This window comes from Morone saxatilis, unplaced genomic scaffold (genome assembly GCF_004916995.1).
Source record: "Morone saxatilis isolate NCDOM2014 unplaced genomic scaffold, NCSU_SB_2.0 Contig23, whole genome shotgun sequence".
NCBI classification, from domain to species: domain Eukaryota; kingdom Metazoa; phylum Chordata; class Actinopteri; family Moronidae; genus Morone; species Morone saxatilis.
Window position 1 is genome coordinate 11074043 of NW_023339796.1, and position 26487 is coordinate 11100529.

General features: G+C 41.6%; 1 protein-coding gene across 1 annotated transcript in view; it reads right to left on the reverse strand.

The window, feature by feature from the left end:
• Positions 1–2295: 2295 nt before the first annotated feature.
• LOC118335094 (tensin-3-like) overlaps positions 2296–26487 on the reverse strand; it is a 32279-nt gene continuing 8087 nt past the window's right edge. Inside the window, exons 4-27 of the mRNA XM_035671290.1 lie at positions 26290–26412; positions 25782–25846; positions 24676–24759; positions 23051–23163; positions 22517–22577; positions 22277–22352; positions 22060–22189; positions 21763–21828; positions 20510–20611; positions 14490–15683; positions 11178–11335; positions 10937–11069; positions 10731–10811; positions 8772–8904; positions 7706–8265; positions 7507–7593; positions 7273–7404; positions 5782–5877; positions 5150–5227; positions 4876–4953; positions 4473–4641; positions 4317–4385; positions 4085–4114; positions 2296–3945 (exon numbers count right to left, since the gene is read on the reverse strand). Of these exons, the coding sequence (XP_035527183.1) occupies positions 3801–3945; positions 4085–4114; positions 4317–4385; positions 4473–4641; positions 4876–4953; positions 5150–5227; positions 5782–5877; positions 7273–7404; positions 7507–7593; positions 7706–8265; positions 8772–8904; positions 10731–10811; positions 10937–11069; positions 11178–11335; positions 14490–15683; positions 20510–20611; positions 21763–21828; positions 22060–22189; positions 22277–22352; positions 22517–22577; positions 23051–23163; positions 24676–24759; positions 25782–25846; positions 26290–26412 (3963 nt within the window). The 3' untranslated portion in view covers positions 2296–3800. The remainder of the gene's footprint in view (positions 3946–4084; positions 4115–4316; positions 4386–4472; positions 4642–4875; positions 4954–5149; positions 5228–5781; positions 5878–7272; positions 7405–7506; positions 7594–7705; positions 8266–8771; positions 8905–10730; positions 10812–10936; positions 11070–11177; positions 11336–14489; positions 15684–20509; positions 20612–21762; positions 21829–22059; positions 22190–22276; positions 22353–22516; positions 22578–23050; positions 23164–24675; positions 24760–25781; positions 25847–26289; positions 26413–26487) is intronic.

A 26487-nucleotide genomic window follows, 5' to 3' on the forward strand; every position in this document is an offset into this window, starting at 1 on the left:
TTCTGCCTCAGAGGAAAAGAGATGAGCCCTGCCCCTCTAATTAAGTGGCCGTAAAAATGCTGCCGAGCTAGGGTGCTGGAGGAATGAGAATGAGCTCTGTCAGCCTGATGAACAAGGCCTTTCACCTCCACATTATCTACAAAGTGACATTTGATTGGCTTCAGCTTCCTAGAAGAGACTGGGAAGTTTATTGTTAAGCTGGTATTGGTTGAGACTGGCATACTGTATGTGACAGGCTTAATCAGTGTCTGTTACGTGTCCTTGCTCAGGTCAGGAATGTCAACACAATAGCAGTGATTATATTACAGAGGCTCATCAGCAGTCGCCATGTGTAGGTTAGGGGTTGGAAAATAAGCCTGACTCTATTGTTGGGCAAATTCTTGTCTGTGTTTCAGACACATTCATTCTGCTGTATCATTAATCAGCCTGGTAATAGCAAATATTAAGACATCAATCAAGTTTGCTGGGGAATCACTGCAGTATCAAGTTAAACTTACATAGCTCTCTCATGCTCACACACGCTGTTATTACCTGTGTGAAATATTGTCTCTCCTGACAGGTTCCTCTGTAGTCTAATAATGTTGCTTGGTTTTCTGGACTTTCCCCGGCTTCTTTTATTTCAAGACCACTCTGCACTAAATAACAGAGGAAGACGGGCTGTGGGCTCTCTGCAGTCGCCACACCTGGGCCTTCACTTCCTTCCTGCCCTCCCCGGGAATTCTTCACTTTCACCACCTGCAGAGGGACAGTAGTGAGGGGGAGGAGGGAGGATCTGCCCCATTACACCTTTCCTCTCTCTTTGGCTAAGCTCTGCAATTTTATTCCTTCGCAGCACCATTAGAGCAACCAGTCCAGGCTTGTGTGGAGGTAAAATCCTCTTTTACTGCACTTCACAAACGAGACAGTGGACATGTGTGTGTTGGATCTGTGCGTATGTGCTGAGAAAGAAGGGCAAAGATGCACAGTACGTGTGTGTGTGTCAGCCTTATTAACAGATGAAGTAATGGTCTACTTAGGTCTGACACTATCACTATTTTAGCTTTAAGCTACAACTAGTAAAGTCAATTTTGACTGGGGAAATAAGCCACGTCACAGAACCACTCATGTGCAGGTTCAAATGTTTTGTGTTACTAGTGTCCTCTGCTGGCTGCAAATTGAAGTGAAGTATAATTTCTCAAACAACACTAAAGCAGAGTTTCCTTATTACTGACCCCTGGGCAGCAGTGTCATAATCTTCTTACTTTTCAAATCCTCCTTTGTATTGTAAGATTAGCTACTATAGGAGCTTGAAACCTGCCTGTGACTAATACCCGAGTTGTGGTGGATACCTGAGACTAGACAAGACCTGTGCATGGTGTCTTTGGTTCAGCAGCATGCTTAACTCCTTAAACAGGAGCCTGAGTTAGTCATTACAAATGCATGGTGTGCAGCCAAACATTATCCAAACCCACATAACTATATTTAAAATAGAGGGGGCCCAAAGGTTAACAAAGTCTTCCCAACATTATCTGGAATGAGAATGAAATAGAGTTTTGAATATGTCATTCAGAGTGGTTTAATACAGGGCTAGAACAAACTGACACAGACTATAATGTTAGCTAACAACTTTGTGATGCTGTCAGTGAGATTAGAATAAGATGATTTTAAAGGTCCAGTGTGTAACATTTAGGAGGATCTGCTGGCAGAAATGGAATAGACTATAATTTATTAATAGGTTTATTTTCATTAGTGTATAATTATCGGAAAATAATCTACAGAACCATTTTGTGTTACACGCGTGGTTAAGGCGGGCGGTTTCAGTCGGTTGCAATCAGTAGTTGCAATCTGCAACTTCACCGGTAGATGCCACCAAATCCTACACATTAGTCCTAAAACAACCAAAAATATACTGAATATAGAAAGCGAATGAGCACATTTCCCCCCAAAATCTTTCTTCTAACATAGTTTTCTACTTTTGCTTCTTCTTAACGTTAGCATTAACGTTAGATATCAAGGTAGATACCACCTAATGTTTTGCTAGCTAACAATATGAAGCTCACGGCAGCAACCAGCTAAATTACCACAAAGACCGGAAACAGGGGGCCACAGCTAGCCTGGCTTTGTCCAAAGGAAACCAACTACCAGTAACTCTTAACATCACTAATTAACACGTTATCTCGTTTGTTTAATCCTAATATCACAAAGGTGTAAATAACTGTCGTTCGTCAGGACCATTCCCAGACTCTCCGCCGGTTGCCTAGCAACTGGTCCTGGCTATGATGAACTTTTACCGGTTAACGGATCACCAAGATTAAGTAAGTGTTTCATTTTGTTTATTTACAGATAACACATCCAACAATTTAATGTCAATATACACATAAACTGTTCACATGTAGCATGTTATACACAGAGGCACAGTATGAGATAAGTATGAGGTACGGATAATAAGTCAAACAAATGTGTACATAATGTAATTCATCAACAGAGCTGTATTGTGGTGGAAGGTCCCTCTCTGGATAAAATGACTGCCCAACACAAAAAGTTGAAAGGAATCAAGTTTTATGATCTCTCATATACAATATCAACAAACACTCAACTGGGGGTAATCTTTGTTCCAGAGAATCTATACTGTAGATAACTGACAGATGAATGGAGAATGTCAGATCTTAAATTTATGTCGCATTTTTCATTCTTCTTAGAACTTAGACTGTAAGACTAACGCAATTACACCATTTGTTCTCTCCATAGCAGCATGTCTTTTTTAAAATCCTAATTAAATACAAAATATTTAAATACAAATTGAATCTTCTGATATATTTTTGATACTGAAACACGGCAGTGCTGTTTGTGGCCATGAGCCGCCCAAAGAAGGGCAAACTAAAGTAAGAATTTGGTAGCTGAGTGATATGCCACTTTTTAGCCATGTCAAATCAATCTATATATTAGGGATTAATTAAAATATTTTCTATGGTTTCTCTTATTTCAACACACACACTCTCACACTCTTTCATTAAAATGTTGCTGACAGCTTTGAAAGTGGTCATATTCACATACATCTCGAGAAGAAAGTTATTTAACAGGTTCAGAGAAGCCCCATACATGCTGCACATGTACAGAAGGCCATGGTTTAAAAAAATAAAAATTTTACATTGCATAGATAAAATAAGATAATCCTGTATGCGATGTAGCCCGTCCCAAAATCCAAATTGTACATATTTGCTGCACTACTTTTACACATTTTTAACTCCACAAACAAATACTGCATGCTGGACAAACACAGCACAGAGGTGCTTCTACATTGGCTACAACTTTACAGACTGTTAATAGCTAGAATGAAGTTTGTTTTGGTTAAATATAACAACAAAAAATATCACATGCAACAAGGTAGGGTTTTCTCCATAAAACTGTCACAAATAAGAAAAGCAGCCTTTGTGTTGTGTGTGTTTTATGTACTTAAAATATGTTGAGAATGAAGGAATTACAGTTGTAAACGAGTTAAAAAGGATTACACATTTTTTTTATGATTTAGCTGTTTTCTTACTTGGCTATTATACAGTTCATTTTACAGTAAAGAAAAACAATAGAATAGAAGGGGATTTATATTTTTATATTAAGATGTTATTAATGTGTGGGTGCTGATAAGTGGTGATTATGTATATCCATAATGTATATCCAACATCCAGTTAATATCCAGGGTCAATGTCCAGGTCATCACCATCTTCAGTCCTTACACTTTGTCCTTTGTTAATAAGTCTTTCAGTCTTTATTTCTCACTCTCAGTAAAAGTCTGTCCAGGTGCTCAGCTCAGCCAGAGGGCAGGCCTACTTACTCTTCTGTGAGCCAATCATCACCTTGGAAACAAAGTTGACAATGGCACTTGCTGGCTGCTCTGGGTCATGCTCTGCAAACAGGTGACATACATTGTCCATGGAAGTGCCAGTTTTCCTCGCCACAAAGCCAAAGATCCTGCAGAGTTGGAGAAAAGTACTTAATCACAGCTTTGTCTTCCCTCTCAACCTGACAACGTCACTTTAAAAATAACTGCTTTAATGCTGCTCTGGCTGCAGCAATATCATAATAATAACAATAATAATAATTTTCTTACTTTGCTGAAGGGCAGCCATCTTTTTTCCACCTGTGAGCAGCGAAAAGAGGATAATAGTGTTACTGGCTTGTTGAATATACTGAATTGTAATTTCCATCTGACAACAATGTTGGTTTTATTATTTAATTTTGTTGTCATTTCCTGCCCATGTTGGGATTTTACCACATCTGGTTGGAATAATAAAAGGTCTGGAAACCCTTAAAGGGCATGTGTTTAAATCAACAATACTCACTTTCTATCTTGAGGGTCCAATGCACAAAATATGACCGTATTGACATTGTAGTGCCTCCTGAAGAAAAGCCTAAAAAGGAGACAAGGGGGGTGGTTATAGTGAAAAAAAGGTCTCTCTGTGTCTGGTGTGAATATGATATGCCTGTGTGGTACTCACTTCCTCTGGTTGTCAGTGAGGGTGATTCCCTGGGAGGACACCTTGAAGTGGACTACAGTGGAGGTCGGTGGAGGGTTGACGCTCAGAGTCATACTGGTGGCTTTCTGCACCGCCTGGACACCCGTTAGTGACTCCATCTCCACTGAGCATAGGTACCACACATTACAGGCTGCAGGAGCACACAGATTCAGATTACACACGGATCACTCATCTCAGCGCAAATAACTGCAGAGCAAATGTATTTACAGTCCATAATAACAGGACAAGGGAAATGTGTGGATGCAGTCATTTTCAAAAGTGTTACAGAATTACACACAAGGATTTTGCCAGTGTTTATGCGCAGTGCCATCACTGCTTTGTCATAATATCTATTCAAGGCAAGTGATCTTAGATGCCTGATTACCTGCTCCCTGTTTTAGCAGCTCAGCAGCAGAGTTGGTGACAGATTGTGAGGTAGTCTCCACAACATCTTCAAGAGGATCTACGAAAAAACAAGAAAAGCAAAAAACGTCAGTGAGATTATTTAAGAAAATCCCACAACGGCTACATCAACAAATACATGGCCAGACAAACTGGCACATATGGGTAGCCGCAAAACCTAAATAATGTCTGTTTTCAATTCTGACCATAATCTTCCTCTCTAGCATTAGGTCTGTGACTGTGTGTTGAACACTTACCTCTGTCAGGTATGATAAGTTTGCAGGGCAGGGCCAAGGGAGTGATCGAATGTTGGCAGACCAGCGCAGTTAAGCTTCCTGTAAAGCAATGTGGACGTCAGATCAATATCGCTGAGAGATGTTGTGTTTTATTGCCAGATCTTTACTTTACTGCAAGAGAGCACACACTTTCTGACTGTTCACACTGAATGATGATCTGCAACTGTCACATACATACTTATAAACTGTACAAAGATATTACAAAAAAGGACACACAAATAAAATGAAATGAAGATCAGTGGAATGAGCAACAACAACTTCAATAATAATCAATAGTTACAGAGAATTTGTTGTAGTGTGCTCTTAAAAGCATAAAAGAATGGAGACTAATGTCAGGGGAGAGGAAACTACCATAATTCCTATAAAAAATGACAGACACACACGCCCCATAATACAGCAGGTGCATTAACCTGTCATCTGTCTGCAGACAAAATTTCCCATCACCAACCATTGGTACAATGTCCCACACACCAATAGAGAGCAGTATGATGTGTGAAGTCTGTCACTTTGGTGCAGTGTAGCCAAACGACCAGCAAGCGTCACTCTTGTCAACCAGCTGTGAGGGGAGAGGTTTAAACAGAGTAGATACTCACCAAAATAAGGCTCATTGGGGCAACCCTTCAGCCGCACTCCTTTCTGGGTACACTCAATCAGGAAGTGGCGAACTAACTCATTGGATAGATCACCTCCTGTTAGAATAACATAGAAGATACAGAGAGAGATATGAGTCTGTGGTCTGTGGTCTGTTTTGGCAAAACTGTCCTCCATTTGACACCTTGGATTTACTCTGACCTAAATAATAGCTCCCAAACATTTATCTCTGTGGAACACCTTACTTTCCAGCCTTGAGGAGTTACATAAAACATATTAAATCGCTAAATTCAATCTCTCCAGAGATTAATGGGATTATGATTCAACAGAAGCGCCTCTAAGGGGGCAGGAGGAGTCTATGTGAGGAATGTCTTGACACAAAAGCTTGGAGAAAGGCCCGCTCCTTAAGGTGGGTTGGGTTTCACACTTATAAGGAGCCACAATGCCCTAAGCTGAAAATGCGGAGAAGGACCGTGTCATGATGTCACCACAGGTGCTGTTGGACTGTGAAGGGGTGAAGGAAAACAAAAGGACAGGTGTGAGTGGGGGATAAAATGAAAGTGTGGTGGGCTGGTGCAGGAAGGGCGTGAGGGCATCCTTTGAGCCCTTGTGCTGCTTTTGACACAAAAATAGATGTTATAAATAGTCCAGCCTGTTTCTGATACACATTGCATGGGATTTAATGTCCTTCTGACTCTTTTTGATTAAGAAATACTGATGTGTGAATCTCTGTCATCACTCAATAAGCCTTTGTTTTCATGTTGAAACACGGCCAGAGAATGCTTGGCCAGATTCCTCTAGAGACTGTGTTTTCTTTCCAAAAAAAACCCTCCCCGTAATTCCTGAATACGCTAAACAAACACGCTAAGAAGTAAATAATCAAGCAGCCTGTTATGACCCCAGTCGCTGGATGTTACATCTCTATCCGACAGTGTTATGTGGGGCAGAGAGCTTCCCAGGAGAAGGCCCTGGGATCAGAGTAGGCTTATGGACCCAGCACATCCTTTGTTAAGGGGTGAAACATTAGCTGTACATCTAAGAGTATCAGGCAAAAGGGGTCTGTTTGGCTTCATCATGATGATGCCCAGGAGAGAAACACAGAGTGAGTAGCTCTCACACACAAACAGAGGGAGGGACTCTCATGTTCCAGCATTAAGGTGAGTACAGTGGACTGTAACTGTAGATGGCTTTGTGTGCCATTGTGTGATGTATGATTCCCAGGATGTTTGTAAATACTAGACCAATCTCTGAAATCTTCACTATGATAAATGAAACAATTATTTAACCATTTGGGAAATACACTCTCACTGAAAGCCAGAAAATATGTGTACTTCCCAGAACTTTAGCAAAGAAAAAAAGTCAAGAATTTTATCTAAGATATGTAAACAATAAGGTTTCCTTGACACTAATAAATAATAAAGTGGATCTTAGCAAATAATTGTAAATCAGCCATTTAAATAAAAATAAAAAAATGTCAATCACATCAACCATACCTTTCTTGGTCTGTTGGAGAACTGAGGGTGGGGGAGTAGCCACTTTCATTGCCAGTCCATATGCCCCCCTGAAGGAATGGCTGTCCCGTACGATGAAGCTACCAGGCTCCTTGTCCTTTAAGACTGAAATAGCTGAGTGAAGAGAAACATAATTGTGAGATGGCTCTATAGTTCTGTGAAAAAGTTTCTTTGAGACAAATCACATTGGAACAAAAGTGAACCCTGGAAGCCTACCTTGATCCCTTGAGATATCCGGCTTGTACCAGAATTTTGATGTGTCCTGCACAAACTTTACAGTAAGCTGCTTGCTGGCCAGTACATCTGGAAGACACACAATTGTTAATAATAATCAGTATAGTTTTCATTTATGTGTGGTCATCAAACCATGTGCCATCAATAAGGGTGTTAGCTTCACTAGGGATCTGTAGTTTACCTGGCAGAGGTGAGGTTGTGCCTGGCATCTGAGCAGAGAGGTCAGGCAAAACATTGGGGAAGGGAATACTCAGGGAGCTCCCACTGTGGGGACTCGAGAACCCACTGAGGGCTGGAGACGCTGTTCCCAGCGAATGCTCCCCATCCGACGCCCTCTTCTTCTCAGGCAGAAGTGGGGGCTGTACCTGGGACAGCTGTGACTGATTCTGCCCATCCACAGTGGTCAAATGTTCCCTGTCGATGCCTCCATTTCCCAGCAGAGAAGAGGTGGAGTTCGGACAGTCTGTGCCATAGCCAAGGCCCGAATCATCCTGCTCGTCAAAGCTTTGAGCGGGACTGCGGCTGAGAGCATAGCGAGCCAAACGGCTTTGCTGGCTGCTTCGGGGAGAGCTGTGGGCGTTGGGGGCAGGGTGGATGTGGGGGTGGTGCAGCGGAGGAGAGTGGTGGCCATAGTCCAGTGACATGGAATGCTGTGGTGGTTGTCTAGCAGTGGCGTAGCTGCTCAGAGAAGGGTGGCGGCTCAGGACGGGATGCTCTGGCCAGGACTGGTTCATGGATGAACTTAAGTTAAGAGGAAAAACAAAGATGATAAACATACTGTACATAAACATTAGTCAAGTTTCCATTCAAATTGGCAAAATAAATTATTGTGTGTTAAACCATTGCAGAACAAGTTGGCATAATTAAAAGTAAAATCTCAAACAATGGAAAACAGTGTGTGGTTTCATGTATTAAATTTGAGGAATGTTACAGTCTTCTCTTCGCTCCACAGAAGTCTCATGTTTTATGCCATTATTTATCTCTTTAGTGACGAGTGACCTACGTCACATGCTTCATAGATGTCATTATTTTCAGCATAGAAAAACAAAACAAGACAAGGTGGATGGAAACTGACTAAATTGTTTATATCACTAATGTTGGCACTGAAGAAAAGACTAATTAATATGCTGGTTGTACTCTCGATCCAACTGGAAATCAACACCCCAGTCTGAAGGTTGTTTAGGAAATATGGCCCTCTAGTAAAAGGTCAGTACTGCTTTAAGATGTTGGATAGGACAGAAATGTACCTGTCTGTCCGCTGAAGGGTCCCAACAACAGAGGCAGAGTGTGTGGCACTTAGCGTCCTGTGGCAGTTGATGGAGGAGTCTGGTAAACTGTCAACTCCAATATGACTGATCATCTCTGAATATCCGCGGGGTTCTGTGTGAGAGCAAGAAAACAAATATTTCAACCATATTTACTGATGACATTTACAGCTGTTTTTGTTGTAAATGTTGAATCAGATGAAAATAAATACAAATACATTCGATCTCAAACATAGCTTTAGAAGAAATACTGAGAGAAAATATGGACAAAACAAACTGAAAAAGTTAAAATAAGCAAAAATAAACTTGCGTGCAAGTGGGAGTATGGAGAAAAAAAACCCTTGGGACCTTCTGGGTTCCTTCCAGTAACAAACAATCAATATTGGAGTTTAAATTAAATGAAAACTGTGCACATGGTCATGAACCAAGCCATCAATCTATATAAAACCAATCACCAATTACCCCTGCCACAACCCACAGAGTCAACAAATCAGACTCTATTGCAGCTACAAATTAAAAGCCCTCTGACATAATTATCTAAAAGCTTTATTTGAATCAGTCATAGCCACTGACAGCCGGAATCTGAAAGCTCATGTTCCAACTCTTTACAGCCAGGTTTTCTCTGGGTTACTTTTAAAAGAATAAGAGGTGCAAAGCTGAGAGAGTTGCTGGTTTCCTCTCGCCCCTGTTTCCCCTCTGTGTACACACTTTCATGGGGGAAGAAAAGTTTTTTTGTCTAACGCTTCCTGACCCACAGTAACCATGGAGATGTGGCAGGGCTGGGTGTCTGAGGTAGTAAGAGGCACAGCAGGGGCACAGATCTGCTCCCAGGCCCTACAACCTTTCATCATACTGTAGATTCCTACTGAAGTCCATACGAGGTCAAAGTAGAATGAAATTGATAGTTCCTGACATGTATAATCTTGTGCTTCTTTGACGAAACTCATCCAAAATCATGCCAAATACTTAGAGATAAGTATATACTATAAGATTTAAAGTGTGTTAAATGCAACATATACATGGGTAGAGAGATTGTAACTAATTTTATCATTTTTCTGCACGAGTTCTATGATGAAAATTGAGTAAACAACAAAAGCATGAAAGGATTTGGGGAATTTACATCAAAGTTCACAGATGCTGGTGCCACAAAGTGCTATAAATGCACAACTCTTTCCATCTCTGAGAATCTTGTACCCAGGGTGTGTTCTTCCTCAGATAAACCGCAGAAAATAAAACATCCATACAAAAAGAAACAAAAGAGGCTCAGTTTAATCTAAAGAACAACACTGTTGTGTCTAAAAAAGTGTTCTCTTCAGGCCGTGACCACACACACATTCTCCGAAAACCAAACCTGGTTAGGAATCTCCCTGCTTTTGCATTCATGAGACATCTTTTGTTTTTGGCCCCTGTCTTAAAACCACTAAAATCCCACAAACAACAATGTCACCATTACTAGGTAAAGCAAGGGGACCTGACATAGCTCTGTTCTAATGAGGTAGTGGACCCAAACATGCAGTCAGGGGGGAAGACATGAAAGAAGACTCAATTACAATTACATCCCACTCACTACTTGTCTTTTTGTCACTCAATCTATTTAATTGGTTGAGAGGAAAAAGCACAAGTTAAAAGAAGAACAAGGGACAACAAAACCGTCTTTGTTTTGGGGGGATTTTTTTGTTATTCACAGCAACTTGGTCAGTTGTTTAACTACGTACAACAGCAAGCCTCAAATCAGCTGAGAAAAAGGTCAAATGATCCATATATTTAGTTCACAATAGAATGACATTTCTGCACTTTAAATATATACCGTCAGTACAGTGTCTATTATTAAACCCTGCTGTTAAGTTCACAGAGAAGTACCATTTTCTTTCACCAGATTCACGTGATGCTGCGTTTCTCAAAAAATTCTCAAGTTTGCATTCTGAAGAGATTTGAACCTACCATGGTCTGTGTTGTAGCCTCCATAAGACTGCATAGGAGATGGTGTTTGCCTGAGGTGAGTCAGTTCCGACATATTTTTCACTAAGGTAAATGAGGACAGGGACATTTAATTAAACTCAACAAAAAAACATCTGGTCACAAATACATGCAAATGCTCAGATAAAAGAAACTTATTAACAATGACACAGGAAACATAAAGCACTTACCATAAGGTGTCGGCGGAGAAATGGGGAAGGCGGGAGTGGGTGGAGTCATGTCACTCCCTGCCTCGACCCCACTGTCCATGTCTGGGCCCTGAGCCCTGTAGTCAGCACTGTCACTCCTGTACAACATGGGATGCTGTAACAAACAATGCACAGATACATGTAACCACGCACAGAGTAGATACATGAGATGGGGAAAAAGCCATACACATACAAGCATTATATGCACACATGCTGTATTTACCTGTGACTGTGGCACACAGGGGGAGTACGTCCGCTGGCCCCTGTACTCCTCTGTCGCGCCCCACCCTGAGTTACAGAAGCCTGGATGATCCGTGACATCACTTCCTTGGTGACTCAGGCTGCGCGTGACACTCACCCGCCCCTCACTGGACTGGACACCTGGATACACACAGGTTGCAAGCAGATCATTAATTTACAAGAATCACTGACTTCAAGGAAGTAAAGTACATAAAAAACACTGAACAGTGAATGACCTTTGGTGCCTTTTAGGACAGTATTCAGCAAAATGTTTTTTCTAATAGTCTCTTATTTTAGACAAGGTACTACTGACAAGTCTAGTTACCCAAAAAACTAAGGCATAATAGACTAGGGTTGGGCAATATCGGTGAAAAAATTATCACAATAATATTAACCGTTACTGGTATGAATGTATCATGATGACTTGACATTCGTTTAAAGTCATCAAACTGATGGTCAAAGCAATGCAATGGACATCAAAAGTTTTAAGGGAACTTGACAAGATCATATCATTATAATAATCAGCTCAATTCATTAAATCCTAATTCTGATTTATTGCACTGTGCTAAATTGAACGGTGCGCTCTGACGATCACACTCATTTAAATTCACATGACGATGTAGATAAGCTGGTGTGGCCACTTTCTTGACTATTATCTGTAAAAAAAAAAAAAAATCAAAAATAAAGTTTGGGATTGATGACTTTTTAAGTTAATCAGTCCATAAAATGTAAGCACCACACTGCTAAGCCCATGGTGCCGCCTACAGTCATGTTTTGAGAGGACAGCTGAGGAATGCCAGGGGTCTGGCTGGTGGGCTACGAGGTTTGGAGTGTGTGTGTGTGTTGGGGGTTTCAATGTTGTGACTACTCTGAAGAGTGCTACCACTCAGCACCAGAGTGTTAATTTGAGCCCTCCCAGTGAGCTCCAACCTCCCAACCCTGAAGAATGCTAATGGTGCAGAAGTGCTAATGCCAGGGATCATTACTCACTTTGTCTGGGGCGACTATGGATGACACAGTGTTTCTCTATGCATGCATCACTTTTTTCATTCTATACATCCATCTTGAATTTCTATCTACAGGATTTTATGCATGTGTGCATTATTGATCCAGAGAATGTGTTTTCTTTAGTTTAGAAGAGGTATGAGAAGTAGTCATGAGACAAGCGGGCATGGATCTATATGATTTGGTTCCTGTCACGCAACAGAGACAAACTCTCTTCTCTCCAATGACTCACTTTCAGTGCCATCACTTCTGTAATCTAATACACCCTCAAGAGTAGGGTTGGGCAAGATGAGGATAAATACAGTATTGTGTGGAAATAGAGATTTGGCAACACCATACCACAAGCTCTCCAGTTGTATCAGACCATTGCAAATCAATGAGCAGGGCTGCTTTAAGGCAGTATTGGCTTTAAAAAGGACTTGTGAATACTGATCTTAACATAAGATGCCGGGTGCAAGTGCATTTTACAAACATATTGTATTTTTGGATCTTGTGCCATAATCTAGTTTTAGTAGTAAGTTAGTAAAAATAATAACAACATGGAGACTTGGTGTCATGATTTGATGGGCACGAGCAGGAAAAGCATGACTGTTCTAGTTAGATGGATACTGGTAGCAAAAAGAGCTTGAACTGCTTTAAATAGTCAAAATGAATTATTCGTAAAAAGTCAACAGAATTTAACCAGCCTTACTTTGTGACAACTAACTTTTTGCTCCAAATTCATGTTAGAACGCAGCTGGACAGACTGACTCAGAGCTATGTCTCCTGTTACCAGTGCAAACATATAAAAGCCAACATTAAAAAGCAAACAATCTATTACTTCCTACAGGTTACATGTAAATTAGCAAAAGTTATAGCCTTCAGCATTTGTTTCTTGGAGTGACGCTCCTGTGTAGTTGATATGCACAGACAGGTATGCTTTTGGAATCAAATGGAAAAAACATTGCCTCTGGGCTCACTTGTTCCATCCTTGGAAATTCTTCAGGCCTCCCCATCTTGTGCCCCCTGCAACCACACGTACTGGAGTGTGATTCACGCACTGCTAACACCCAGGCAGCTTTCTGCATTTTCTCTGCCTCACTGGTTTTCAGCTAAAGAAATCCCATACCATTGCGCCTGGTATGAATAATCTTGAGTCGACAGTACGAAAGCTGATAACCTGTAAGGGTAAGGCGAATTTAATATAATCTAAGCCAAATCTTTGTAGCATTGGAAAGAGATAGTCATCAATGTTTTGCTTGTGAAAACAATTACAAGAAGTTGCTACATTCTTCCAGTTCTGTTAACAATCACTGCGGGGGAAACAAACTCAAAGATAGACAGAGGAATTTTGTAATCTTGCAGTTTCTATAAAGATTCTACAGCACGCAACAGCAACAGAAACACATTCTGTGAACTCTTGTGCAGTGTTTGAAGATCATAGACTGCATCCTTGAATGCGGCCCTGGGATCAGTTTCAACAAGAACAAAGTGGAAATAACTTTAGTGGATATCTAGGGTAGATACAAGAGTCATTATGTTGCAAAACTTCTGTATGCACAACAAACCTAACAACAGCAATCACAAGGAGATGTTTGATGATTACTGCAACATATCATTGATAAGAACTGAAAAAGGTCTGGACAGGCAGGTGGGAGTGTGACGAACATGAGAATACAATAAGGAGAACATCTATTAGAGATGACGAACATTAAACAAAATAAATTGTGTGTTTTTTTAAGTACAGTCATGCTTAAACCCTCTTCTACGCACAACAATAAGCCGTCGGTCTGTGGGATTTTGTAAATATCTGTATTCCTCACTGCGCAATCTCTATAATCAAACACTGAAAGCAATGTTCAGAAAGGCCGATGACAGCTGCTCTCCCTCTCTTCATGTACCATACTGATCCTCTAGTCAGATAGCTATACAGACAAGTCTAGACGGCGCTCTTTCCTCAGAAACATACTGAAAACATCTGAAAAAGCTGGCAACAACCCTGCTATTTCTGCCACTAAAACACGCCAGGTGGGAGAGGGGGAGAAGGTGTGCTTTGTTGAGTTAACTCTGTAATGGAGGAGAAGAAAAGCTGATGGAGCGTGAGAGGAACTTACTTTGCTTTAAAAAATACTAGATTATTAATATAAGTTGTTTCATTACTTGTGTCTTTGACATTAGACTTTTCTAGAAAAACAGCTCTTCTGGTTTCATAATGACTGTCACACATTTCTTTTCACAACCACACTTCCAGACCACAACGCATCACCACCACCACCACCACCACCACACCTATACTGTCTGACTGTCTTACCTGTCTGCTGTGTGTTTTTCAGGGTCACTGCGTTATTATCGTTGAATCTGAGATTGATGCCGTTAGAGCATTTGGAGACTGAGCCGTTCGCATGCAGACCGCCGTTCCTCTTGACTGAGCTGCTGTGGCTTGACACCGGCACAAATGTGGGATCCAGGTCCATGATCAACTGGTTGAGCTGGTCGATGGAGTTGTCGATGTCCATCGTTAGAGATTTGAACTCCTCATCACGTTGGTTGTTGTTGTTATTGTTCAGCATTGCCTGATCCTTGTGTGGCGCTCTGTTTCTCAGAGCATCTGTCACCATGTCTCTGGTAGGGCCCTGTGGTTCAGCAGGCAGGCCTGCTTTGGGTGAACTGCTCCCTTGCTTGTTCCCTGGGTATCTTTCCGAGTCGTTTCCATCCTCGGGCATGTAGATAAACTGTTGTGCAGCGACCATCTGCTGATGGCGAACCCAGGACTGTGTGGAATAGCTTCCCTGTCTGTAGACATGCTGCTTGGGCATGGAAGCACTGCTGGGATTAGAAGAGGCCACAGAGTTGCTCCTAGAGCTCAGACAGCCCCTTCTCGTCTCAGCGTAGGCTCTCTCGTACTCCTCGATGGGAAGGGGTGCAGGGTGATGGAGGTGGTGCTGGCTTTGGCTATGCTGCTCCTCCCCTCCGGGACTCCCACAACCGTCTGACAGCAGGGAGTTCTGGCTGCTCTTGTGGCAGGAGGACGACAAGGTCCCTAAACTGTCCACACTGTGCAGATCATGACCTGTGATGACCTCATCATCCAGGATGTCCGTTTCCCTTTCTCGGGGTCTGGGGTCTCTACTGATGTGCACTTGTGCTGGGACTATCTGCTGAATGCCCACTCTAGGGCCTTGATCATCCATCTCCTCCGCTGACGGGTCCTCAAGTCCAAAGCCACTTAAAAGGCGCTTAAGCTGGACCTTTTCCTGCTTGCTGGGACCCTGGTTAGACTTGATGTTGGTGGTGGTTGTGGTGGTGACGACAGGTGTGGGTCTGTCTGCCCACAGAGAAGTGCTAGACAGGCCCGAGTCGCTGCTGACAGAGAGGGCGTGGTCGCTGTGGTCAGGGCTGGATGTGGCGGAGGTCGTGCGGGTCCCTCGGCCCAGCGTGGCCTCTCCTCCGTTGGGGATCCTCTTGTTAGCTGCTTTGTCCTGGGTTAGGCCTTGAGAGGGTGGCGCTGCAAAATAGAAGAGATGCAGCGCTTCATACAGTCAGCTGGTATGGGCACACGTACACAAACAGAGACGCACAAACGGCCGCACTCACGCAGACGAACACAAAACCAGAGACACAACAAGACACTGTTAACATGCACAGTCATGTCATCCCACACAAACTCCATCATTTAGAATCTGTTATTGACAAAGCTCAACACTTACAATCACACCTCACCTGACAAAGACAATACTCCAGACAATACAGGGCAAACATCAGGCCATACAGAACTAGGACATCGGTACATTGACAGGGAAAAACATGTGAATCGTGTTACAGAAGTGAAAAAATCACCTAATTAGAATTAAATCTTTAGAAGAAGAATCATGAAAAATATTCAAATCCCCTCCTTTTGATGTTCTAATCTGAGTTTATTCCAAATAAAGATATTCCAACAAACAAGAGGCCGACAGGTGAACTACCAAGGTGCTAGTGTGTGCAGTGTGCGCAGCAGACAAAAGGTGTTCCACATGCTACGGTTATATAAGAGATGTTAAGTCTTCTGCACGCCGCTACGAGAGTCTGACGGCTATGGATCTTTAGAGTCTGACCCCTGCATTCCTCACACTGCTGTGATTAAGCCACCCTACTCCCTCTCGCCTGCCCCTTGACCTCCAGCATATGTCCAAACAACCTCCTTAATCCTCAGAAGTCATTTTGAGAGTCAAATCCATCACAACAGAAAACGAAACAAAAAAAATCAAGTTAAGCCTTTCTAGACTCACACAAAATGAGGTCTGGAGAAGAGGTGCATGTGAGCAGCGTTGCCAAGTAGGTAGAACTTGCTGTTTCACTGTAACTCTCCCTCTTATTCAACAAAAGAGAGCGGGAACATGACTCCTACGCTTCTCCCTCAGTCTACTGCCTTAAATACTTGCCTTTCAGTCAAAGCATGACTAGAGGATCTGAATACCAGACACGCATGATAAAAGCTCCCCCTCCTCCTCCTCCTCTCTCCTTCCAAAAGGTCCTGTATGTATGGCTTTTGCCCCCCCCCCCCCAGCTAACACAAACACACTAAGTTGAGACCCAGCATCGCCCTTCGTGCAGCCGCTCAAGCTCCATGCAGGCAGTTCGCGCTGTGAAAAGTTTCTTGGTAGGGCATTCGCGTTCTGGCAAGGTGCAAGCAAGTTTTTTTTTTTTTTTTTTTTTTTTTTTAAATGGCTGTTTCCCCTCTACCCTCAATACTGGACACTTCCTCAGTCGACCCCTGTCTTCCGTCTCATGCCTCTCTTTCCCTTATCCCTCCCCCTCATGGCTACACATCTGTCTCAAGGAAAAGAAAAAAATCTCTTACCTTCGCGGCCACTGCCAGGTAAAGCTCACAAGACAATCCCAGTGTTCCGGTAAAAGAACATTTTGGAAAAGGAGAATGGCCAAGGCAGACAGACGGGAGAGGACATAGCTTTTCAGCCAGAAGATAATGGTCAGGGTCAAAATCAAGAGGTTCGGGTAAGTTGGCCCTGCTTTCTTTCTCTGCTGAGAAGGTGGAGAGTGTTTGCCACTCCACAACAAGGGGGGGGGGGGGACCTTGAGATCTCCAAATAAGGGCAGAGGAATGTAAACAAGTGGGGCGGGGCTTAGGGGTGGAGGCGGGCCAGAGTGAAGCAGTAACCCGACCTCTTGCCTGGCATTAAGGGACTACCCCACTGGGGAGAGAAGGGGGAAAAAAAAGAGGGAAAGAAGGAAAGAAAGAGGGGCGGCCCAGAGAGGATCAGAGAATGAAAACAACATTCCTGCAGCTCCAGACTTTTTCACTCTGTAAAAAGACACTTTTTAATTAAAGCAATCCTTGCCTTTTACTGGGAGCTCTGGGCCATTTTCATGAAAAGCAGGAGTTGTTTTTCTCTCACTCTCATGTGTCATGAAATTGCACGACTGCCGTCCTCATGTACAATATCGGCAAAGAAACAGAAGTGCCCTAAAGTCGATTATGGGGTTCCAACAATTGTTTTAAAAACTGTTTTATCTTATTGGAATTGCACTGACATTAACAAAGCTGGTTAACCAAGTAGGCTCTTAGCTCAAGAAAATCAGTCAAACCTTTTATATATATAGCATTCATCATGTCGGTTGTTGTGGTAGGGTCCGTCCATGAATAATCCACCAATTACAGAGCAGGGAGCGGCAAAACCAGAACTGTTCCTCAAGCTGCTGTTGTATCACAGAAGGAGGTCCGGTTGTGTTTGGCTATGCAATTACCCAACCTTTCCATTCCTCCTTAGCTACTACTATACCGCACCTCCTGAATGCCTAATCTATGAGTCGAAAGCATAATAATGATCCTTAACCTCATTTTCTTCCGCCCAAGCTTCTACACATGCCTCCGATGTGTACAGACGTCAGCCCCTCTTCAAAAATCCTGTGTTCAATTTGTTTGGGACATATGGCTCATACTATAGAAAGTGTAGAGAGGAACAAACTATTGAGGGACAACTCACATTATGTAAGAGTTAAATTGTGTAAAACATTTTCTACACATACCCCTAGTATCTTGCCATGCAGACAGTTTTATTTGCCCAGATTTTGAGAATTCTGCCTCCATTTCAACGCCATGAAGGTGAATACATTTTTTTTAAACTGTGCCCTAAACAATGAAAAACTACATTTAAAAAACATTTCTTTCCAGAAACAATATCTTATCTTATCTTAGTTATTCTGGGTAATTCATAGACTGCTTCTTCATAACAGTCTTCTCTCTTTTTGCAACTTTTTCATTGATATTTTCAACTTAAGTGTGCGGTTTTACAACTGAATACTTGTACAGGAACAGGGTTACATTTTATTACCACATATATATATAGTCTAGTCATTTCAATGACAGCTTATATTCATCCTGAGCCAGAGGTTTATCTTATGATGAAGGTATAATGTGACAAAATAACAGTCAAATTCTATTTCTGTTTCTTTCATAAACCTCTTGCTGAATGAAGAACAAATAAATAAAAGGACAGTCCCTGGAAATACGATCATAAGCCATCAACTACACAACAGAACTCATCAGGACCATGAATTGGTGGTCTTTGGTCTGGTTGTTTTATATAATACCCCAGGATGTCTTCCTCAGGTATATCAAGGCCTCTTCCACATTCTTTTGATATGGACTGCAATTTTTGTAGTTTTGTATTCGGTTCTATATTTGAGATATTAGATGTTTGTTGCTATGAACAGTTTTCATTGAACGAGTCCTTAAAAACTATCCAGAGTATTAGGAATGCATTTTCTGGAAAGAGATGTTTAAATGTTTTAGAATTTTTTAAATGTAATTTTTCAGTGCACACAAATGAAATTCCATTCACCTACAATGCATTGGACGGGCAGTGGAAATCTAAGACACATATCACAAAACTGAAATCTGCATGGCTATATACCACTTTTTTTGTAATTTGGGTTTTTTGACAGTACACTTTAAGTAAGCAACCTTCTAGAAAAACAATCTTTTAAAATTCAGAGCTGAATTCACACGTGGGGATAAACACACACTTTCACTGGTGATTGAAGAAAAGCCATTGAAGTAAATGAGGTTTTCTTTTCACAACCTTAGCACTACAGTGGCAAACGTTTTTTAGACTTCCTCCTCTTGACCAACTTCTGAGTGACAGCCTCGCAGAGGCAAACTGAGCCTGCCAAAGGACTGGTGGTAAGTAGATGTAGAATTCCAACAAAGCTCTCAGTCTTCCCTCTCAGATGTAGTGTTTACATGAGAAGACAAAGCTGTAAATATCCCACATGAATGCTTTGGAATAAAGGCATGAGAAAAAATTACTCCTTTGTTGATGTCTTTGCTTTGCTTTGATGAATTCTTAAATTTGAGTGTTTTTCTTTTTTATTGCATTCCCAGAGGTGTGCATAAAACTCTATATGGCCGTGCTGGGGTATTTTAAATGAAAATAAATAAGGCAGCTAATTTTCATCAAACTGAACTTCGCTTATAAAAACACTCAATGAATACTGGGAAAGGGTGGATCTGTGTTTTAATGCTACCACCACGTTGCTCTATTCTGGGAGGTTGTTGTGAATTCTGTGGTTGAGTGGAGAGCAACAACCACAGCTAGGACGGGACGCCCCGACAGGGTGGCTCTGAGTGTGAGTCTGTGTGTGTCTGTGCAGGCGCTAGAGAGAGTGTGTGTCTGTGTGTGTGTGCATGTGTGGGATGGTTAAAGCATGCCTATTCATTTGATAAAACAACAAAATAGAAATCTCCTGAGAACTAACTGCTCTTCCTCTGAACTCAGCATTTCTACATACAACAACTCTCCTCCCTATCCCCCCACACAGAAACAACACTGTTTGTCATGCCCAGCGTAAAGCAACCTAGAGGTACGTTTTAGCTTTAATTTTCTTTTCCTCACCATAACAGAAGTTGTGTTTCCACAGGGCCAGCCTGCCTGCCTGCCTGGGATTTAAGTCCCACTCATGAGTAATAACTTCTGTTAGCAACGATTGAAACATAAACCAAGCTAGTGGTGACTGCGTGCATGTTAATGCAGCCACACTGCAGTGCCTCAATAACATGGAGCACAGGACCTGTCACGCTGTGTTAATTCACTGAGAGAAAAAGAGTTTGTGTGTGTTTGTGGAAGTGAGAAACAGAGAGAACACGTTGAAGTAATAGCGCGATAAAGGGGGGGGACTTAATGTCTGAATAACACCCTACGCATACTTCTTCCATTCACAAAGCAGCTACTGATGTTTTCACTCAGAGTCTGATTTATTAGGTAGGATTTGGCACTGTCATAACAAAGTCTTGTGAGTCATGTAGTGACTAATGCAGCATAGTAACAATACCTTCCCCTTCACAGATGTTCTGGTAGGAGTCCCAGCGGATTAGAGGATCTGCTGTGTTGTAGTCCACAATAACATCCGCCCCATTTTGCCACCTGTCGGCACCTGGACCCAAACATAACATTATTGTAGATACAGTATCTAGGTGTTTAACACAGGAAGTAGCACAAAATAGTATTTGTCATTATGTTAATGTAAAAAACAAAATAATGACTCATGGGGAAAAAAAGGATATTGATTAAAAGACTTTGATATAATCAGCTTCCAGTGGATTTTATCACTATGATATGATCATTCCTGCTCATTTCATATCATCCAGTCCTGAAGAAATTTATTATCTGAAAATCTCACTACTCAAACAATAAACAATACAAAACAATAAAAAATAAAAGGTTTCAGTGTTTACCAGGTGCAAAAAGTATGCTTATTCCCTTTCTAGCAGAGAATAAGAAAAGAAGTTCAATACCGCTGCTTTCATGTTTGTATGCCTAATATGACACAGCTAGCAGACAGTTAGCTTAGCTTAGCACAAAGACTGGAAACAGGAAAAACAGCTAGCCTGGCTCAGTCCAAAGGTAAACTTAGATTGTTTTTGTTTTTACATTGTGTAAGTATTTAACAAACCAGACATAATGTGTTAATTAATGAACTTTAGAGGTGGTGGTAGTTTGTTTTTAACCTTTGTACTGAGCCAAGCTAGCCCTTTCCCTTCCTGTCTTTATGTTAAGTTCAGCTAATAATATTATATTCATATTTAGCCTAGCGTGCAGACATGACAGTGACATTGAACAAGAAAGTGAATAAGCACATTTCCTAACTATTCCTTTCAAAAAATAGCCTCAGTTTATCATGGAATAATAATAACAAATAAAATCCACACAAACGTCATTCAAGGTTTCATTTTCACCTCTGATGATGTAGATTGAAATAATATCTACACCATATTGCTGCGGGACTACTACTACTACTACTATTGAAGACATACACACACACACACACACAGACCCACAACATAGTTTTACTCCTGTGGGGCTCTGGGGCAGCACATGCTGTGCTTCTTTACCTCTCTGTCAGCACACACTTCACACTACATTTCCCCTCTGCAGCATTCCACATCCCTTCTCACCAGGGGGCAGAGGGGGAGGAACACAGCACAGGACAGCGCGAAGGGAAAAATGGAAAAAGAAACTGTCTGCTTGTCCAACTACCTCTCCCTGTAGCAACTTTTCAAAAAAACTGAAGCGTTAGGAATCTACCTGGGATCCTCTCTGGTCCCTCGGAGAACACCAGCTCCACTTTACCATAATCTGCAAATCTGGGATCTGGAATGTAAGCACACAGGAATGCCATTAGTGTGGCCACTCAGAAATGGGAAGATGAATGCTGCTTCTGTCAGTACACATAACATGTTTGGGAAAACAAGATTATTGGTCTCAAAGTGCCAATTCTAAATTAAGTCCAGGCCAAGCCCTGCAGATGCTGCATGGACCTTGAGTTGCTGTAAACTAAAGGCAGCACGTCAAGACCTGTTCTCAGGGGGTTTTCAGGTCTACCTTTGTTGGCAGTCTCCATGTCCTCTTTTTCAAACATCAGGTTGTAGCCCTGCACTGCTCCCGTGTGGAACTGCAGCCGGAAAATAACTTCACGTTCTGAAGTCATGTCACTCTTGTGATAGCATTTAATCTACAAAAGAACATACAAAAATACTGTGATTACTATAATCAATACTGATGTCAGAAACTCTGAAAAGGCATCTTTTGATTTTCGAACCATTATGTCTCCTTTTAGAAGCTGGGCAGGCTCCAGGGTGATGCATACCCGGTCTCTGTGGCCTGGACCAATGTGACTGGAAGAGAAACAACAGATGAGTCAGTGAAAGTGAGTTTGGAAGCAATCGCAGATATTTATAGAGAGCAGTAACTCTGAATTAAAATCAGCATTAAACTCAGTAAAACAGAAAATTGCTTTGATGTGAAGTCAACAATATTAACATCACCACAAGCTACTTACTAGATTCCAGATGAATACACCGCTTGCATTCCCTGGTAAACCTTGATGTACGGACGACATACTGAAAAAAAAGAGATTAATTCTCAAATAAATAATTTTTATTCGTAAAGGTTCGTAATAACATGACCTCAAGTAGCCTGTTAGGTAAGATCTTCACAGGTAGCCTCTCAGATTGTTTTGCTCAGAAGTGTGATAAGCTGTTGTTGTGAGAAAGGCATTTCAGCTCCACAGTGTGACGAAGACCTCTGTTGTTTCAATCAAATTAGAGAAAACAGCAATTTACAAGCAAGCATGGGTGTGAATTCCCATGGATTTACTGGGAACCCATAAAGAAGGCAAGTAGCTCTATCTGTCTGAGCATGCATGCGTGTTGGAAAAAGAAAAAGATATAAAGTACAGATAAGTCTCCATCTTGTTTACTGCTCCAGCTCTGATGTGGTTGTGTCTGGATTCTTGTATACTGTCATGGTAGCAACAACTGTATTTTCATTGGGAGAGGCAGCTGTGTATAGTGGTAAACAATATGAGTTTAACCTCCAGTGGCGTCAAAGTTTGGTATCCCGTGAAGAATGACACAGTGCAGGAACAAGGGTGAGGCATTGATCTTCATGGATCCACTTAGAAGACTGTTGAGGATCCAAACATACCTGACATGAAAGCACAAAGCTGGATGTAAATAATATGCAATATATATATGCAAAGTATTCCTACAACCAAGAAATAATTATTGATAGATATCAAACATAATTTTTTTAGTGACAGACCGAAATGTGTCTGTGGCACCGAGCAGTCAAATCTGTCAAGTAGTCTTGTTTCCTTTCTTTTAATCATATAAATATTATGATCACCACAACTTTGCACACTTTAGAATGTATTTTACTAAGTCAAAGTTAAGGGGTACTCCGAAGATGTATCACAAGGTCGAGATATACAGGCTTTTAATCTCTTGTATGAGTCAAGCTCCACAAATACTCTATCCTACACTTCCCACAGTGCAACTTGACGACATTTTTTCATTAGACTGTCCCTGCCTGGCAAATGTCCTCGTTTTCATACTGAAGCTGCTAGTTTCTAACTTTTAGAAAAAAACGATTGTAATCCTAAAGCCCAAACTGAGATAACCCTGGTGACATCACTATGACATAATCAGGAAAAGGATAGCCTGGCTCTGTCAAAATAAAGAATACAAAGAATCTGCCTTCGAGAACACCTATAGCTCACTAAATAACATGTCATATGTCATTTGTTTAATCTGTACAACAGTGTAAGTGTAAAAACAACAATCTTTTTATTGATTGATTTTATGGGTGTTTATGTGCCAGACAATTTATTTTCTGGTAGTAGTGACTTCCCACTGGTTGCCTGGCAACTTCACACATTTGACAAGACTCCAGACTCCCTGACACGGCATACAATGTGTTAATTTGTGAGCTTTAGAGATGCTGCTAAGTGGATTTTGTTGGCTTTGGACAGTACCAAGCTCCCCTTTTACAGTCTTTATGCTAAGCTAGGCTAAGTAGCTGGGGGCTGTAGCTTCATATTAAACATACAGACATTATCATTTAACTCTCAGCAAGAAAGCACATTAATTACCATTTTCCAAGAAAGTCAAACTATTGCTGTAAGACAACATTTAACATTTGAAAAGTGTGGTTTCTTTTGAAAAATGTGTGCGGAAAAACATGTTTGTATGCCTCATAGTAAAGCATAGGAAAAACTACCATCTCGGTTTTGGTACTGAAATTCAGGTACCAAATCTGCACTAGTATAAAGAAAAAATTGAAGGATAACCAGCATTACTTATATGAGCTCATCTGTCTATGTTGTAATTGCTAAATGTTTATTTCACATAAACTTGGGGTCAAGACAGCTTGGAGAAGAGCCATCAGTGTGGGCAATGATGATTCACAGCAATATACAGGGTCAGGATTATACCAGATCACCATGGGGTCCCATTCTCATTACAATGATCAACAATGGTGGGCTTTTCAGTGAAGAAAATGGACAAACAGCACCAGGACATGCAAAGTTTTATATTGAATCAGGTGCGTCTGGGACATGAATATGTTTGGATGTGGGTCAACAAAGCACCAGTCAAACAACACATGGACAGACACATGTTGGTAGACAGAAGGGCGTGCTTGAGTTTTGGGTCTTACCGTTTCTGTGAAGGTGTCATCAGAGCTGAGACCTTATCATCATAGTATTTCCTCATCGCGAAGCGGTCCAATGCCTGATCAGCACTTTGAGGGAGACAGAGAGACACATTAAACACTTTAGGTAATTATGACTCCAGAGAGGGATTACACTCCGCTGCTCTATAATTGAATAGTGTTAACCCTAACTTAAATTAGGACACACACACGCAAACACATGCATAATGGACAAGAGTGAAAGTAACCGGAGAGACAGGGGATTCCAGCAGAGAGGAAGAGAATGCCAGCCTTAAGTAAACACGGAGGGGGAGAGGAGGACAGAGTGTGTGCACAGCTCTGCTATTCAGACAGACCTAAAACCAACAGGCGCTGGAGCCTTTTCACCACAGCTCTGTTTCTCTCTCGTCGGCCCTCTCCCTCTGCCCCCACCACCCCCCACCATCCCCGAATCTATTCCATTGTAAATCTGCCTCATTGTTTCCCTATCTCTTCCTCTACCTCTTTTTACCCTCTGTCTTTCGTATCTGCCTTGCCGACCCGGTCTTCCTCAGTGGGAGGCAGGGGCTAAGTTGAAGGCCAATGTGTGCTCATTCCACAATGACTTCTGTGAGCAGAATGGATCTTCATAGTGGCAGAACACCACGTTGCCCTCTCTAATGTTTGCTGCATCTCTTTACTTAAAGGCTTAGTATAGCTGACAATGGTTAGAAAATTTAGAATCGTTTTTTGTCGTGATGAATGGATTTCGTGAACCTGACACTGTGGCCAGAAGCTATTACAGTAACTAACATGTTTCCGAGTTGATTCATGCAATTCAATACGGGGTGATTCATGGCTTAAACTGTGCGGTTGTCTTTGAAAGAGGTGCCTTTTCTTTGACTCACTTTCTGAATCACCTTGACCCTACATTAAAAAAAGGTAAATAAATCAGCCGTGGTTAGGCAATGACGTTGTGGTCTACGGAATGAGTCTCCTTCAACTGTTGTGGGTTGTTGTTGATATCATTTGCTGCCATGGAGAGTGGGTACACTCATTTTATGATAAATCCTGACTTTAGAGCAAACAACATTTAAAGCTACATGAAAAATGTGACGCATGGTAGTGGTTACCTGGCGGAAATGTCTGTGAAATGCACAAAGGATGAAATGATGACTCCAATTCGACCTTTGCCGCCCTAAAGAAACAAGAAACGCCACGGGATTAATCACTACACATGCAACACTTGCAGTTTTTGCTGTTTTAAATACTTAGATACTTATTTTCTCAATCTTCCAACTATGAATGATGGGATCCTACATAAACACACATACATCAGTGTTGATTATTTCACATGACACAAATCTGTATTTCTTTTTTATCTGTGCTCTTCTCTATGTGTGGGGGCAAGTGGGCATGGCTAACTTAGAAAAAGGTGGTGTCACATATTTTCAGGCATCAATCAGGATATAGCAACTTTTGAAAAGAATATAATGACAGTTGGTGGGTAGTTTGGTCATTGTCAATCAATCAATCAATCAATCACAATGTATTTAAATCTAGAATAATCGCCTAATTATTACTATTAAATTAATACAACACTGAAATACAGCTGCTACAAAACAACCTGCAGATGCTCACCCTGCAGTGTATAACCACCACGTGAAGAGGGTCAGCATTGAGCCAGCTTTCCATGGCCTTACAGATGGTGCAGATCTTATCCAGAGGTGGAGCGTGCATGTCCGGCCAGCCTGTATCCAATGTCTGAAAACACACCACTCACTGTAAACATACAACTCCCTGTGCGTTACCAATTAATAGTATGCTGTATACTATAGC